The sequence below is a fragment of the Gordionus sp. m RMFG-2023 genome, chromosome 2 (genome assembly GCF_954871325.1).
Source record: "Gordionus sp. m RMFG-2023 chromosome 2, tfGorSpeb1-WG-v2, whole genome shotgun sequence".
NCBI classification, from domain to species: domain Eukaryota; kingdom Metazoa; phylum Nematomorpha; class Gordioida; order Chordodea; family Parachordodidae; genus Gordionus; species Gordionus sp. m RMFG-2023.
Window position 1 is genome coordinate 13191595 of NC_088776.1, and position 18684 is coordinate 13210278.

Below are 18684 nucleotides of genomic sequence, written 5' to 3' on the forward strand. Positions count from 1 at the left end.
TTACAATATTTTATAAATTCTTGGTGAAGAAGTAATAGATTTACTAATTCTACACACCTAAAATGTCAACCCTATATCCCCCCTTTAAAAAAATTAAAAGCAAAATGATACTACCCTTTTTTTCAAAAATATTGGCGACAAAATGCTCCCCACCTCCTCCCTTTAAATATATTGGAGGGAAATTTTTTCATACACCCCTCTCCCCGCTCACGTAGACGCTGGTCCTGATAGCAGGGAATTCATCTTAATAACCATAATAAACTATGACTCTCTAAAGAAACTATGAAGTGGATGAACCAAATTTATTGAAACATTTTATTGTTTTTATTTTGATAGGGAATAATAATATATACAACACAATGGTCTATGAAAATTTTTGGAAAGGTTTTTTGGCTGCTTTTTTTATTTGGCTTATAAAATTTGTTCAAGTTGCCCTGCTTTGTCATTAATTTTTATGCAGGAAGGAGGAGTAATTTTGTTCAATTATAAACTTTTGACCTAGCTCGTAAAGGAGTAGCAGCGTCTACATGACATAATTTTCATTGGATGCAAACCCCCTTCAAAAACCTTTGCCTATCCCTCTAAAATATTCCCGCCAACTTCGGCGGCAGTGTCTCTTTATCATTATTTTCACCTATTTATTTATTGATACTCTTTTCAAAGAATTTATAAAGGATAACTTAAATTAATCTAACTCTACTACCAACTATCGATATTTTATGAAAGAATTTATTTTTTAGATAATAAATTCAATTAAAACCTCAATTATTTACAATGAATTAATTATCATGGCATTATGACCTTGCTGAAATATCTAAACCTTTTAAATTACATTTAAAAGGATATCTTTATTTAAAATACAATGTGTAGGATTGTTTGCAATATATAGATTGTCGATGAATTGTATTATAATAATACTATAATAAAAGTATTAATTTTTACAGCAATAAATTTTGTCCTATTTCATCTCAAAATTTAATAGATAACCCCCCAAAAAATTTATCCTATCCCCATTAAAGCAGCTCCCCTACCTCCTCAAAAAAATAGGATGCAAACTGTTCCTACCCCTCCCGCTCATTTAGACGCTGAGGAGTAGTAAGGGGGGGGGGGGGGTATGGCCAAACCAACATCTAATATTTATATATTTTATATATGAATGGGAAAAAAATATGAAATAAGTAAACAATCGGTACAGATAGGCATTAAGCTGCTTCAATTCTTTAAAAAACTCATGGCAAATTTTTTTTGATGATTTCTTTATAAATTCAATTATTAAATAAATATAGCGTTTCTAAATAATATCTATTATTTCATAATGTTAAAAATTTAATGTGGTAGATATTTCAAATTGTTTAATGTAAATTGCTGTACATTTACAGTAATTCTCTGTATGTTAAGGAGAAAATTGTGAGTCTCTACCTGATGGGTTAATGTTAATTATGGCACAGTCAACAAATAGCAATATCCTACAAAACTAACAAATTTCTAAACAACGGCTAATTATTTAAAAAAATGTAATTAAGACCCATTTACTTATATATATTAAAAGATGGAATAACGCGTTCGCTTCCGATATTCTATATATTATCCCCCCTTAAGAAAGGCCTAGTTGTTTTCAGAGAAAAACATAGTTCATGCTTGATTTGAATCTAGAAATAACGCTTAAGATACACATGCACAGTGGCGTAGCTAGGAATTTTCCTTAGAGGGGGTCCATACATATAAAAGCTGGGGGTTTCGCTCCCCAGACCCCCTTTAACGGGCCTTCGGCCCTTTTGCCCGGCCTTCGGCCGGGTTTATCTTACAAATCATAACCATATCTTCGATAATATATATTAAATATATTTTTTAAATTCATCAATAATATGTTATTATAATTTAGTAGATTATTCACAATGACTTTATAATAATACTATCCAGAATAATTTCAATAGTAATATAATATCCTTCCACGAACATCAAAACAAGAAAAATATAATTCATATAAAATCACTTTTAAGTCTTTTGGTATAATCTAAAAAAAAAATTTTGCTCTGGGAGGGGTCCAAACCCGAAAACCACCCCCGTAGCTACGCCACTGCACATGCACAACCGACTAGGCCATAGGCGCTTTTCAAAAATGACTATTTTTTAAATATAAATATTATATATTAACATTGATTATCTCAATCGTATCAAATTTTAGTTGGTTTAATAATGTTATATTTAACATTAATTCCCACTGATAAGGGTGGAGAGATGGCTACGAACTTTAATTATGTATGAAAATTAATTGTTATAAAAGATTGAATTATGAATTTATAATACTCATAATTTAATTATACTCATAATTTAATTATACTCATAATTTAATAAACAATATTATTTTTATAAATTACAATAAATTTGAAGAGCAAAAATAATTTTGTTATATTTTATTTTGGAGGTGAGGGCGTGAGAGTGAGGTATTATCTTTTTATGGGCTATGCACAAAAATTTCTCTTCCGATAGTTATGACCAGACCTGTAAATTTATATTTTGGCTTCAACCTGCCATCGATGGCGATGCGGTGGGGTTAAATATTTTTCTTACTTAAATTTTATTAAAACTAGAAATTTATTGAAAACACTTTTAAAATAAAATTTATGCTTTATTATGAAAATAGTTATAATTTAAAGGTTTCGTTAAGTTATAATTATCATGTATAATTATTATTATATTTAGATTTACAAAACATAATGATAATCTTTTAGAGTTCAAATCGGAACACCCAGAACTTTAGCTAATATTAAAAGTTTAGGAGATCCAATACTCTAATTTTCCAAAAATCTAGAACATCTTTTATCTTTTAATTATAGGCAAAAATAGTAGCCTCATTAGAGGGAGGGGGCATACTCGAGCCCCCTGAAAAATTCCAGAAGCCCCCACAAAATTTTGAATTTTTTTTTATACCACTAAAAAAATAGGTAGGTTAGCTAAAAAAAAATTTTTGAGCTACATGAAATTGTAAAGGCTACTGACACCCCTGGGCAAAAATAATGAATTCTTTTTCTAGTCTGGTTAAATAGTCTTGTTATTCCAAAATGAATGTTTGGTAGCTAATATCTTAATAATATAATTTGATTCAGAAGCAACCTCTGCGGTTTGACATTCAGTTATCGTTATTGAGGCATCAGAAAGATATCGTCTTAATATAAAAATGTCACCGGTATAATATTTCTTTCCTTAATTCATTTTCTATGCTTCTAGATTGAAAAAGAGGATCCAAGTGTTCCTGACACCTATGTAAAGAAAATAAAACAAACTACCTAAGAAAAAATAGAAAGGAAAAAAAAAAGAAGAAAGCATATTACATGAAAAGAAGCTATGGGAGGACTATCATATTCTTTTACGATTAAATTATTTAAACTACGAAATAATAAGGATAAATTTATAATGCATCATTGTTGAACTGAGTGATAATCAATAGTTTTTTTGATTCTAATGTAAAAGTTCAAGCATCAAGACCCATTTGGAGTTAAATTTGATCCGGCTACTCCATTCTATTAAATAGAATATTTATAAGATTTCTGTTATTGCAACTCACATTTTCTAGCATTATTAAAATACTATGCCAACGTGTAGGCTAGAGGTCTGCAAGATAATTTTTTTTACCAGAGCCAGAATTTAAATTTTTTTAAACCCGACCCGAGAAACCGACTGAATTTTTTTAAATTTAAGAGTAAATATTATAATATCCAAAAAAACAATAATAAATTGTATGTATTACCTTAAATAAAAGTTTATTTGATCACAAAGATTTAATCAATATATATTTATATTAAGTTGCATTTATTTAAATTGGAAAGATATACCTTTTTAAATATTAAAAAAGTTGAAATACAATCGAATTTAAAAATTATTGCGATTATATAAAAATAACGTGCATGATATATCAATAATATTATAAGTTTTATCACATATTAAATAATTGCGATATATAAATTATGAGGAGTCAAGCTTGTCAGGCATGAAACAATTCTACCTATATTTAATACCCTATCAGCCTCTGAGAGCGCTCTCTCATTGCTAGTTAAGGAAGCTGGGATAGCCAGGAATTTAAGAATAAAAACACTTAAATTAGGAAAGTCGTTTCGATAAGTCTTCCACCAATTTAAGATTTACTAAGCGATTAAATATTGAAAATTTGAGGCTATTTAATTAAATAGATATTAGATAAATATACTTTAAAACCTTATAGAATATGATGTTAATAAAGTATGTAATAATAACACCATAATATAATAAAAAAATAGTTTGGTAAACATGTGTTATGTAAAATAATAATTGAAAATGACATGTTATTCGGATTGACATTTTAATGATGAAATAATATTTATTTATCGGGTCGGATTGGGTTTCAAATCGGTCACCTCTTACAACCCGACCTAAAAAAACAAAAGTTTTTTATGTCCAAACCCGACCCTAACAAGAGCACTAGTCGTGCAGACTTCTAGTGTAGGCACATTTAATTTTAATGTTTCATGCTTTTCTCATATGATTTTTGATTTGCACTATCATCATCCAACCTAAAACGATTTTCTTAAAAAGGATAATTATCATCGAAATCTAAAATATTCGATGTGAATGATATCGATTAAAGTATTTCCTAGATTATATTTTCAAAATTAGCTGTTTTGAATATTAAGGTAACTATAATTTCCATCACTTTTTTATTGTTTGTATTTTATTAAATTTTCTTTATTCCATCTACTTACTATCACTAGATTACTATGTCCCAAACATAAATGTTGGTCATATTCTTCTAGATGAAAACTTCTTTATATTGGGTCATGCAACCATAACCATTTGAATTTTATTAGACCCTAAATTGAATTCATTTTCAACTTTATCTAACTCGGAAAGAATAGTTTCGGCTGTGTTTTTGAATGACATGATGTATACCCAATGTATAAAATGTGACCATAAAATTATTATCTAATTCATGAATTGTAAAGGTAATATAATTTCGCCGTCTATATTATCAAAAGTTATGGCAAAAAATCTAATAGCATTTAAATTTAAAATATATTTAATATTATTCTTATTCAATCATAAATAATATATAAAATAAATATTATTTTTCATAACAAAAAATATTTATCAAGCGCCATGCCGCCGAATTTTTCCACCGGCGAGAGCGCCGAAAGTTTTTTCTCCGGAGCGTGGTCAAAAATTAACGGCGGCATATTAAAGCAGCGGCGCACAGGTCTACCTATTGGTAAATAGTTTTAGATCAAGGCCCGGTTTATTGTGGTGTGGATCAAATTTTTATTAAAGCTAAAAGAAAAGAATTCAAACTCAAAATATTATTTTATTCTCTATTTTAATGTTTTGCATAAAATTCAATATTAAGAATAAGAAATAACTTTACTATGTTTATATTTTATTCTATCAATTACGAAATATAAAGATGTTGTTTGTCCATTTTATTTTAAACTGATTTTGACCATAAATGGATTTTTTTATTGATTTTTTTTTTAAAATCGTTTTCTTCAAATATTTTTAAATAGGCTGTCCTTTTTGACTAGGTGTCTATTTTGGTATCACATGAATGCCACACATTTTCCTTCAAGGTATTATCGCAAATGCATTACCACATTTCCACGATTATCATAAATGCATTTTCGCGAATATATCACAGCGAAAGCATTATTACGAATGCATCTGAGTGCGCAAAAATATTACCGGTAATGTTTTGCTGCTAAAAGATTATTTTGAATTCAATATCGTGATTTATTTAATTTGACAAATGGTTGATATAATTATTGTAAAGTATTATTATTACATTTTTTCTTATAAAATGTATCGATATATATTTTTATTTTTGAGATATCGGAAACTCTGAGAGTGCTGTTCAATAATTTTTTTCCACCGACTTGCTTTTCTCCAAAAATATATTTATAGTCCTATATTCTAGACCATTTAGTAAATTTAAATTCTTTTCAAAGAACATGAGATACGGACAGATCCGTGAAAAAACCAATCAACATTTTTTCTTTATTATGGTAAAGTCTTGATATGATATGGCAAATATTTACTTATATTATACATTTTTTCTGGCTCCTTACCTATCCCTTTTTAATTTTTTTCTTCAAATATACATAGTTTTTATTAATTTCTTAAAAAATAGAATTTATTAATCCTTCTATATAATATTACATATTAAGTAAAATACAATTGATTTTAATAAAGAACTAATTTTTACAAATACATGTTGAAATTGGCGAAATGGGCATTAAAGGAAATAATTAAAAATAACTAGTATCATATTTAAAGAAACTGGAAAACCAAGAATTGAAGCCAGAACAGTTATATCTGATGTTAAAAAAATTTGAAAAAAAGATTAAATATTAAATTTTCAATAAATTTCCATTAAGACCTTTATTCATTACAGACAGAACACCTCAATAGCAATATGAACCGCAGATCTAGTGGAACACGTTTTTATCATAACAAATTCAGAGTTAACTACAAAACGTTCTTACTTACCAGGTGAAATCTGAAAACTTCTTATCAAAAATGAATGGAAAAAATTTTAATTGATAGATATTATATTTAAAACCTAATTTTTGCTACAGGAAAGCAATAAAAATTAAATTTCTAATATTTTTAAAAGGATGGTTAACCTTATATTGACTATAATTTAATTTATAAATATTGAATAGAATAATAAAAAATGATTTTTGAAAGTCTTTTTTGACAAAAAGTTTGTGTATGGAAAAGGCTAAATCTCAGGAGACGATTTATTTAAAAAGTAATATAATCCATTGGCTAACAAGATATTATATTAAGCATTTCTTTGCGTTAAATATTAAAAAAATATATTTTAGATGAATGAACACAAACATGTTCACAAATTTAAATGTGTTCCTTTTTTGTAAATAAATTTTGAATGCGAACATATTATTTTACAAATGCACAATGAATGCAAACAAATGAGTTTTTTACACTATTTAATTGTGATATTGAATCAGACAAAAAATAAATAGGAAAGAAATATATATGTATCATATTGGGGTATGGAATCCATGAGATTTAGAATTTTTAAATTTTAAACAATTTTTCATAAATTTGTAAATTTATATGTCTATGAAAAATATACAAAAATTAAGACTAGCTTAAAAGTTCATGGCAAGATTGTCTGAAATACAGTGTGGGCTAGAGGTTTGCAATGGGTGAGTTTAGCTAAAAAGCCTGCCCACTCGTTGTTTTAAATTTTTTAACCGCTCTACCATTTTTATTTAAAAAAAATTTATATGCCCACCCATTTATCAATAAATTTTGTTTAACCCGCCAGCCCTCCTAATGTTTAAAAATTATTTTAATGACTGGTTTGGCTCTTTTTTTATTTATTTTATAATATGCAATACAATATTATGGAATAAAACTATTATTTTTAATAAATTGAAGTCTATTCTGCTCATTTCGCCTGAAAAATATTTAAAATTCACTTGCCCAGCCCCGCTCATTACTCAATTTTTTTTAACCCACTCAATGTTGAAAATATTTTAGAAAACCCGACTATGCCCACTCAAAACATGGGCAGAAGGGCTAAAAACCCATCCATTGCAGACCTCTAGTGTGGCTATGTTAAAATAAATTTCTGGTAACCATATTTACCAAAAATGAAAGTCGATTTCAGTAAATGATTTTAACTTGAGTAATTATGAATATTCCATCAATATTTTTTGGGCCATGAGACCTATATTTTATTTTTGATGGATGACAATTTGGGCAATTTTAACAAGAAATGTGCAGTACAAAAATATATGGGGCATTTTAAAATTGGTGAATTGATAATTTATTTTCAAGTTTTTTTTATTCATTATAGCAGTATTTAAATTAAATAGGAAGTTTTAAAATAATTTTGTAGGTATTTTAAATTTCTGGCAAGTTAATAATTAATTTTCAAGTTTTTTTATTTACTTAAGTAGTTAATTTTTTTGAACATTAACATTGAAAGCGCATGATGAAACCATTCAGATTTATATAATTACTTTTAATCTAATAGGTGTTACTGAAGGTTAAATATTTGAAAACTATTCTGGTAACCATATTTACCAAAAATGAAAGTCGATTTCAGTAAATGATTTTAACTTGAGTAATTATGAATATTCCATCAATATTTTTTGGGCCATGAGACCTATATTTTATTTATGATGGACAACAATTTGGGCAATTTTAATAAGAAATGCGCAGTACAAAAATATATGGGGCATTTTAAAATTGGTGAATTGATAATTTATTTTCAAGTTTTTTTTATTCATTATAGCAGTATTTAAATTAAATAGGAAGTTTTAAAATAATTTTGTAGGTATTTTAAATTTCTGGCAAGTTAATAATTAATTTTCAAGTTTTTTTATTTACTTAAGTAGTTAATTTTTTTGAACATTAACATTGAAAGCACATGATGAAACCATTCAGATTTATATAATTACTTTTAATCTAATAGGTGTTACTGAAGGTTAAATATTTGAAAACTAAATGGTTAGATAAAAATAACATATTATATGGGTATACCTTAATGTCATTGGAAACAAGAAATATGGTAATTAATGATGAAAATACTTTAAGAAAGAATATTTTATAGTTGTTTAATTTGTTAAGAAAAGAGTTGAAAAATAGTAAATCATTTAGTGTGGTCAAATGGCTAGCCCTAGATTTTAGCCAAAATTTTTATGCAGGCTTGGAGATTTTGCTCATAGATGGCAGAACAGTTTGGAAATCCATTAACAAAATCTCAAGATTTGTGTAATATTTTTACTAAAATATTGGGTTGATCATTTTTTTAAAATCAAGGTATTTAACAACACTACTACTAGTCTATGCAAAAATAATTTATGGCAAATCCAATGATTACTTTAAAAACAATAACCTACACATAAATTGAAAGCAATTAATCAAAGAAATAAATTTGTTACAAATTATTCTGCTTTATAAAAATACCAAAAACAGATGACTAAAGCAAAGGCATCTACAATTATCCTATCTTATTTAAATTATATTAGTGTAATCATATGGCATTTTAAAATTATTTTCTGATACAATGTTAAATAAAAATTATAATACCATAAAGAATCTTATTTTTGATATTTTATTTATTAATTTTCATACAATATACATCATAACTTATAATTAAAAGAGATATTTGTATAAACTAAACAATTTCAAATAAATATTGAAAATTTTTGGTTATAAGTCAACTCCATTTTTTCTACTGCTCAATATTTTATAAATATTGCCCTAATTATTAATTTTGTCCATTTTGATTAATTTTATGCCCAAAAATTTATAAAACTGCCCAAAAGATTTAAAGATTTATGTGCTGACAATAAAAATGCCTATTTAGATTAATCTACTGCCAAAATTAGTCTTTATTATGTCACTGCCAGCATGGTCCTGGAGGTCTCAATTATGGCCCTGAAAAATAATATGATACTCTTGATGAAAAAAATACTTTTTATTAACAACTTATACAGATTTTATTAAATATATAATTACATATATAAATTTTTTTATGAATATATGCTTATCAGGTTTTGATACTTTTTCTAATATTTTGGTTATATTTTTCATGATGTTTTTCCAACTAACAAAAAATTATTAGTAAAAGAAAGATTATAAAACTTTACTATTTTTTTAACATGAAGAAGTACTGTTTCACCACCAGAACAATTATCTAATTGATAAGGAGGCAAAATTACAACATCATCCATTACCCTTATTTCAGCCCCATTCCATGAAACCTTTAATCTATATAATAAATAATAAATTAAATAATAATTCCATATTATACGTTTTGCTAATTTCAACAAATAGTGATTTTCCAATTGGTGTAACATCCTTAGTAACATTTTTTAATATATGTTTATCCTTGTTTTTAACATAATTTTTGTCAAGCTATAAAATAAAAATGTGTTAAAAAGAAAAAAAAGCATGATTAAAATTTTTAGATGAATTGTAAAAACTTTAGAAACATCTATTATAGGTAATGGATCAGGCTTTAATGCTGGAATACTTTCATATATAGCACCATTTAAGTTAATAATATGTAAATTATTTAGACCAGGTTTGGATCCATCAGATTCTACATTATCATGTAAAAATAATATTTAGATTTTAAACTCACTAAGAATAATGTAATTTTTTTTTTCATCAAAACCGATAATTTCTCCTTCAAACTTCTTACCAGATATTGTAGTACATTTAAAATTATGAGATTTATTATTATTATTATCCATTCATGAAGAAAATTTTTCTTTACATTTTTTTTGAGTTTTCCATAAAAATTATTAATGAACGTATGGCTTAATAATTTTTAAATTTTTTTAGAATCAAAAATTAGTGTAAAATAATTTATAAAAATGATGATAGGAGAAATAAAAAGAGTATACGATTAAAATAATAATGATATATCACCAAATCAGGAAGGAAGGGAAGGAAGCAAAATAAGGATAAATTAAAATAAGGAAATAAAAGGAAAGAAAGAAAAGGTAGGAAAGGAAGGAAATGGAAGGAAGGAAGGAAGGAAGGAAGGAAGGAAGGAAGGAAGGAAGGAAGGAAGGAAGGAAGGAAGGAAGGAAGGAAGGAAGGAAGGAAGGAAGGAAGGAAGGAAGGAAGGAAGGAAGGAAGGAAGGAAAGAAGGAAGGAAGATAAACTGAATAGATAATTGACGTTAATATTAAAAGATATAACAAAAAATCGTTTAAAATTAAAATTCATTCTAAGTTATAGCTTTAAATAAATTTTTTCAATTGATGATTTTGCAGGAATTGTATTTTTTATTTAATTATAGGTCCGTCTTAATCAATTTAAGATAAAATAATAACCAAAACAAATTTGGACTCTGTTCTGTTGGTTAGCTTAGTGAATTATAATTGTTTCATGTTTGTTATAGTTTATGCAATTTTTTTAAAAGTTATTATTATGGCAATGATATTATGGTTCAAACGTTTTGGAAATAATTTTATTGATATATGTTTCGTTATAATCTAATTCTTTTTGTTTTTTGCATTTGAATTTTTTGTAATCTAATTTTTATTATTTTTTGTAATTTAATAACTTTATTGCGTAACCTTATTTTTATAACTTTCGGCGTAACCTTACTTTTTATATTTTATAATATTTTTACTTTTTTGTTTTTCGTTTGTATTCTAATTTGGACTTATAAAATTGTATATATACCTTATGAAAAGAAAAAGAAATTAGTTAATAAAATATATTTTTACTGACTCGCACCTCGCGCTATATCGTTAAGATCCTTATTCTTTTCATGGTGCCCTGGCTCTGGGTGGTGGACTAGAAAAAGATGACTACCTTATCTACTGAGATGACTATCTAACCTATGGAGACTGCTTAACCTATGGAGATGACTACCTATTATGACTACCTTATCTATTGGACTGCCTAATCTATTGATATGATCAATGCCTAATCTACTGAGATGACCAAGAATCAAACCTTAGCACGTTCTTTCATGCAAAAAGCTTCTTTCTTTATGGTGTCCTGGCTCTGGATGTTGGACTGGAATATGATAACCAGCACCTAACCTAATGTGACAACCTAGAAAGAACTGATATGGAAGTTGAACGATAGGTTATGAATTCTATTTTATGAGATCAATGATGATTACTTATTATTCTAATCCACGTAAGAAGAAAAGTTATTATAAATTAAGATTTTATGCCAGGATAAAGGCATGTTATAAATTTTTAAAATCACTAAAATGTAAAATCATAATGGTTATATTTGAACACACAAAGCCTTTAAAAAATTATTTACTTAAATTCTTAGTGAAATATTATTTTTTGATTTCTTGAATGATGACTAATTGTTGTAAATTAACTAAACCTAAAGATGAATTCTTAGATATAATTAAATATAAACCATTATATCCTAAACAAGAAGATAAAACTTTAATTTTAAATATATTAAAATGTAATTAAAACATATGAATTAAAAGGGATTGATTTAAATAACCCTTATAAGTAATGCTTAATATGATAAAAATGTTTTTGAAATAAAGCTTTTGAAGATTAGATAAATATTTAAATGATGTGATGAGATCATTTTCTAAAAATTATCTTATGAAGAATTTTTATTAAAAATAACACTTTTTGAATTAAAACTAGGGTGTGAAATTTAAATTTTTTATTTAAAGAGAGGGAAATGTGAATAATATTTTATTTGCATATTTTAACCTCGGAGATTGAAAATAAATAAAAATAAATTAAATACTAAAACGCAAAAATTAATTAAACACTAAAACGCGAAAAAATAAAAGTCATTAAAACGCGAAAAATTAAAACGCTAAAAATATAACAATCTTATTGATTATCATTCTTCATTTATTCTTATATCCAATATGATGAACTATTATTTCTTATTCGCAACTTATTGATGATAATAATAACAACTGAGTACTATCAAACAAGTTATGATTAATGGAGACAAATTGCAATAAGGATATCAAGCTTGAGATTTAAACAAACCAACGTGCAAAATCGATTTAAACAAACCAACGATTAGGACAAGCCAACGTTATGATGATTTGTGATACAACTTGATTACCAAAACAATAAACCACTTGGACAACAAACTCTCTGTGTCTTCTCCGATGAAATTATAAGAAGAGGGAGAATGTTGCGTTATAATCTAATTCTTTTTGTTTTTTGCATTTGAATTTTTTGTAATTTAATAACTTTCGGCGTAACCTTACTTTTTATATTTTATAATATTTTTACTTTTTTGTTTTTCGTTTGTATTCTAATTTGGACTTATAAAAATGTATATATAACTTATGAAAAGAAAAAGAAATTAGTTAATAAAATATATTTTTACTGACTCGCACCTCGCGCTATATCGTTAAGATCCTTATTCTTTTCAATATAAATGAGATTTTAGTTATATTACGAATTTGAATAATATTAATTATATGTTTTGTTATTTTAATTAGAAATATTATATAAACTAGCTTTGCAATGCAAATTATAAGCATTTATATTTATATAAACTAGTAGAAAGCCCGTCAAAAATGACGGGGAATGAGATTTTTATTCATTTATTACGATAGATGTCAGGCCAGGTTCAAGCTCACAATATTAGGAAGCATCCAAGATCTTATAATTTTGAAAAAGTTTATCAAGCCCAGCTCAACCCTTGATAATTCTAAAAGATATTCCCAAGTCAGGTGCAAGCTAATATTAATTTTGAGGTTCCATGCCCAGTACTACCCATTATAATTTTGAAAATTTTTTCCCGCCTCATAAATAGTTAAATTTTTAATATCATCACATGAACGGGAAATATCTGATTTACCAATTAGTCTAATATGGAAAAAAAACATGTAAATTCCGTATTAAGGGAAACTGGGAAGGCCTGGGCAACCACTTATTAGAGAATCATGACAAATAAAATAAAAACAACCGACTCTTATACTTTTTTGTAATATGATCAATTAAAAATTATATCTAAAAAATATGTTGTTTATTATATAGAGTTATTGTTGTTTTTCAGATAAATTTAATGTATGTCTTGCATTTCTGAAATTATTTGTCAAAGAATTTGATAAGGGATATATATTTTTTTATGTTAAGTAAAAAAAAATGCTGTATATTTAAATTACAAAAATGCCATTAAACACTAATGAAACTTATATGCAAATTATTTATATATTTTTTAAGATATTTTTTTTTATTGACATATATATTTAGGATAATTTTTTTAAAAAATAATGAGGATTATTTATTATGTATTTGATAAAATTAAGAGCAAATCCTTGTTGAAATTTTAATTTTTGATGGAAAAAGCGACAAAATAAATCTGGGCGGTCGTCTGGAGAGGAAATAATGTATAATTTTATATCATTTAGTGTTGTAGATGAAAGTGATGACGGATTAACAAAGCAGTGTACAAAACACACTCGTCCTGATAAAGATGATATGCCTATGCCTTGGGATACTGATAAAAGAAGAACGTAAAACGATATTTCTGTCAATGTCAGCATTGGTATCCCCTTCTAAAATAGAATCATGAACGACAATGTTAACTCAACCATAAAACGGTCGTAAGTAATGTTATAAAGGCTACGACAGAACTACTGCATATATTTTCATTAATAAAGTTGATGAAATTGGCCGTACTGTACATTCAAGTTTGAACACGCAAAACGATATTTCTGTCAATGTCAGCATTGGTATCCCCTTCTAAAATACAATCATGAACGACAATGTTAACTCAACCATGAAAGGTCGTAAGTTTTGTTTTAAAGGCCACGACAGAACTACTGCATATTTTTCCATTAATAAAGTTGATGAAATTGGCCGTACTGTACATTCAAGTTTGAGCATTCCTCTAAATATTCATGAAAGTTTCTTAGAGAATCGGATAAAGTAATATTTATATTAACTCCTAGTGAATTGAATGACAGTACAGAATTAAATGTTTATATTTGTTAAAAAATAGGCGGAGGCACAGGGATTGTGGTAGTGGTGATAGTATAATTTGGAGAACTGGGTGAAAATAAAATAAACATAGATATAAAACATAAGATAAAAAAAAACAAAATAAACCTCCAGATCAGTTCATTTCAAGCGTAGTTCTTTATTATTTTGTCTACCAGCAACTCTAGAACGGGTAAGGCGTTTGTTTAATCGTCATTATTTTCTTTGCTTATCTTTATAATAGATTCATCATGTTTTGTAGCAATGTATGGGATTAGAGTTAGCCTAGACAAATAAAGAAATCAGGCAAAAATATAAATAAACTATTGTTGAATTTAAACAAACATTAAAATAATCTAAAACCGGTGGGTCAATATTAGATGCATATTTCTGGTAGTTGGAAGGCTATCATCAAAAAAAATTTTTGGGGGACTTATCAAGCATTATGATATTCTAATAGTTAAAAAATAACATGATTTATGTAATGTTATTAAGATTAAGATTAATTGATTGTAAGGTAATTAAAAAATAAGATTAAAAAAGGGGGGAAAAAGGAAGGTATAAATTATTATATTATAAAAATAATAAAAATTAAATTAAAGGAATTAATAAGGTTTTGAGAAATAGTGGTTAATAAATAATAGAGATAGAAAGAAAAGAATGAGATAATAAAATTTAGTGATAAATAAATTCATTAAGGGAGAGGAAAAAAATAAAGAAAGAGTTATTTATAAGGATTGGAGATTATAAATAAATTAGGATAAGAATATTTGAATAAACTTGATTATCTTCTTAATTATTGGTTATGAAAGAAAAATAAAAGTATAAAAAATTGTAATGTAAGTAATGACAAAAATTGTGAGTATGTTCAAAATAAATATACAAGTTTATCTTGTAGAGATTTCATTACTGTGTAATTTATAATATGAGATGAAAATTGATAAGGTAATCTAAAAAATAAAAAAAGGATTAAGTGAAATAAAAAGTTAACCTGAATCTTTTTATTCACATGATTTATTTCATTCATATTTAGAAAGTGAGGGAATATTGTTTATACAATTCAAAGACTTTTCAAATCTCTCAATCCATGTTAGGTATGTGTACACCCTCAATTCTCGAAATTCCATTCATCTGTTTGTATAAATTAAATAAATAAAATCAACAAATAAAAAAAATAAAAAAATACGTACCGATGACATGACGTACCGATGACATGACGTAGCGATGACATGACGTCACGATGACGTAGTAAGGACATCGGAAAATAATAATATAGATATAGAGATGTAAATGGTTATGCCATATTTTTTCTTTTAATTTTTTTTTTTTAGATTGGAATAATAAAATTTTAATTTTAATATTTATTTATATTTAAAAAATTTTTAAATAAAAACAGAAAAAAAAACAAAAAAATAAATGATTTTATTAATATAATGACAGTGATATAAATTTATAAAATAACTAAGAAAAAATATTAGATTTGAGAGAAAATTTAATAAATTACCACCATATAATTGAAAAAACTTCCCAGAGAAAAGTAAAAGGTAAAACTAGTCTATAATGTTTCAAACAGATTATTAAGTTGGTTCACTCCTTTTAGCCATTTGGCAAAGGTTTGGTTATGCTTCAGTAAATTATCGTTCAGGTGTTAGGTCGTTCCGGGTCCCTGCTATAAATCTTAAAAATTATTTAACAATGGTAAAAGTTATGGTGTACTATGCTATTTAAATATTCTTAACTTAACATAAATGTTTAAATTAATATTATTGTCTTGTTTTCTTATTTATTAATTAATAAAATGATAAATAAGAAAACTCTGATCAAAAAAAAATTTCACAAATAGTAAAGAAGCTATATGAAAAGTATACATATATAATTATAATTGATATTATGAAAATATATGTATGAATATATCATATTATATTACATAAAATATAGTTGTAAAATTAGATAATTTATTAATACATTCTAATGAGAAAAAAAAAATCTGGTATAATTATTGAATCCAATAATTTGCTTGCTTCTGAGGAAATATATCTTACAGGCTATTGTGATATTTCGTAAGAGCATTAATAATTAATAGGCTCTTCCAACTCAATATAAGCTATTACTGCATGATGGCGAAGACTCCATCTCTGGGGACAAGCTTTTTGCAATTTCTTTCTCCTTGTTAGATAAAGAGTTTCTAAAATAATTTTGTTTATAATATTTTGTCGTTTAGGGTATCTAAACATTTCATAGACGCTAGATATTTTGTCTGATATAAATAGAAAAAATTTAATTAAAATAAGTAAAATTATACATTAGCTATTTGATATCAATGGTAAAGAAGATGAATTAGATATTGCCAAGTTGAGCGAATGAGCAGCACAGTAGACATATATAGCTTAATATTTATTTTTTATAAATGCTTGAAGCCCATTGTCAGAGTTGGGCAGGTCCTCCGGAAAAAGAATCTAGATACAGATTTTTTTTTAAAAAATGAATCTTAGATACAGATACTAGTATCTTTTCCAAATATCAAAAAGATACAAGATAAAAGATACTTGTATCTTTTACTAAATTAGAGTGTCTAAATACAAGATGCTTTTAAATTATAATTACCAATTAAATTAGAATAGTTTATAAAATACAGTTTTTATTATTTATTTGTGAAGAACATAGCATACACATATAAGAATGAATATTTGCAATAATAAAATATTTATTGATGAATTAATTATAATAACCAGGTATTAATAATATTAATTTTTGCCCATTTATAGCTTAAACAGGGAAGTGAGAGTAGTATATTTAATGGGAGTTAAAAATGTGCAAATAAGAAAAAAAAATTAAATCAAATGATTTATTAGAATTTGCAGGTTATTTTCTGTGTTGTTTTAAATATAGCTTATATTCGGAGTATATGGATAAATGGCATCTCTAAAAAATATATACTAGTTTTATTTTATTCATTATCTTTAATAAGTATTTATCATTACTTGTTTGTGATATTTATGTATTTTTTATTTATTTTCTAATATGACTTATTAATTCTTGCATTTGTAATATCATATATAGTATATAAATATCATTTAAATCTTTTTTCATATTTTTTTTATATATCTCTTGCAAAATTATTAATTATATATAAAAAATATGAAAATAATGTACACATTATATTATTTAATTGTTAATTACATAGCAATTTTCTTTAATGCATTTTAAATTAATTAAATTTTGTAAATAAATACTGAAATGTAATTTTATTTATATCATAAATAAATAAAAGTAACTAATAAAGTTAAATTCTACCTTATTATAATTATTTTATTAAGAACCTTTTAAAATCATCTAATATTATATATCAATTGTAGCTTAAATATTTCCTTTAATAAAACTTGCTAAAATAATTAAATATAAAATATATTAGGGATGTGCAGATATTTTTTCTCGGATCAGATCGGGCTGATATTTCACCCATTTTAAAATATCGGTTATAGGTCAATATTATAAAATTTGATCCGATATAAGGCTTCTTTAACAAAAATAAAATGTTATAAAATGAAAAAAAATAGTTATATCTAAAATCATTTATTTTTATAAATAAAATCGAAATCCATTTTTATGTATATTTTTTTAGTAATATTAATTAATTAATAAACATTCTATCATATTGTTATTTTTTTGCGCATTCTGTTTATAAAAGTGTGTGATAATCACTACAGATTCTGTTTTAGTGAAGCTGGTGATATTGACATACTATTGCCTCAAGCTGACCTCTGATAAATCGGAAATATAAGAAATCTACCCTATATTAATGTTAAATATTATTTTAAATATTTAAAACCATTGTTATCTTTACAGAATACAAAATTAGATATGATATCGGATCGGTAATCGGCCGATATCAATTTAATATCGGGAATATCGGATAGCATCGATCTCTAAAAAGTAGTATCGGTACACTCCTAAAAAATATATATCCAAAATGATTTTAATTTGATAATCAACTATCTTCTATAAAAAATTTTAATAACAATTATCTAAGAAGGACTTAAGTATTATAAGTATTATTATGTTAATAATTATAAAATAAAAATGTATATTATACTTTAATATGTTTAACAAAGTTTGTGAGGAGTATGTTCAATCTTTAATAACTTTTTTACTTGTGTAATTTTGACATTCGGCTTGCACCCTGTCCTTTTCACATGAATTACTATATAAAATTTTCCATCTA

At 25.7% G+C, this 18684-nt stretch overlaps 1 protein-coding gene and 1 long non-coding RNA gene across 3 annotated transcripts; both read right to left on the minus strand.

Annotated features, from left to right (window-relative positions):
• Positions 1 to 9230: 9230 nt before the first annotated feature.
• On the minus strand, positions 9231 to 10316 carry LOC135924901 (protein LSM12 homolog A-like). Of its 2 annotated transcripts, none has more exons than XM_065460032.1 (5): positions 10151 to 10316; positions 9999 to 10108; positions 9818 to 9921; positions 9654 to 9774; positions 9231 to 9610 (listed from the first exon to the last, which is right to left on the minus strand). In XM_065460032.1, exons 1-5 carry the CDS (start codon positions 10260 to 10262, stop codon positions 9554 to 9556), a joined length of 504 nt encoding a protein of 167 aa, XP_065316104.1. In that variant the 5' UTR covers positions 10263 to 10316; the 3' UTR covers positions 9231 to 9553. The 2 variants fall into 2 exon arrangements, with proteins under 2 accessions (XP_065316104.1, XP_065316103.1); XM_065460031.1 differs by having other exon boundaries at positions 9233 to 9610; positions 9990 to 10108.
• Positions 10317 to 13745: 3429 nt separating this feature from the next.
• On the minus strand, positions 13746 to 16626 carry LOC135924564 (uncharacterized). The gene is made up of 3 exons (XR_010571331.1): positions 16574 to 16626; positions 14592 to 14747; positions 13746 to 14531 (listed from the first exon to the last, which is right to left on the minus strand). It is a non-coding gene; the product is annotated as an uncharacterized LOC135924564 (long non-coding RNA).
• Positions 16627 to 18684: the final 2058 nt, after the last annotated feature.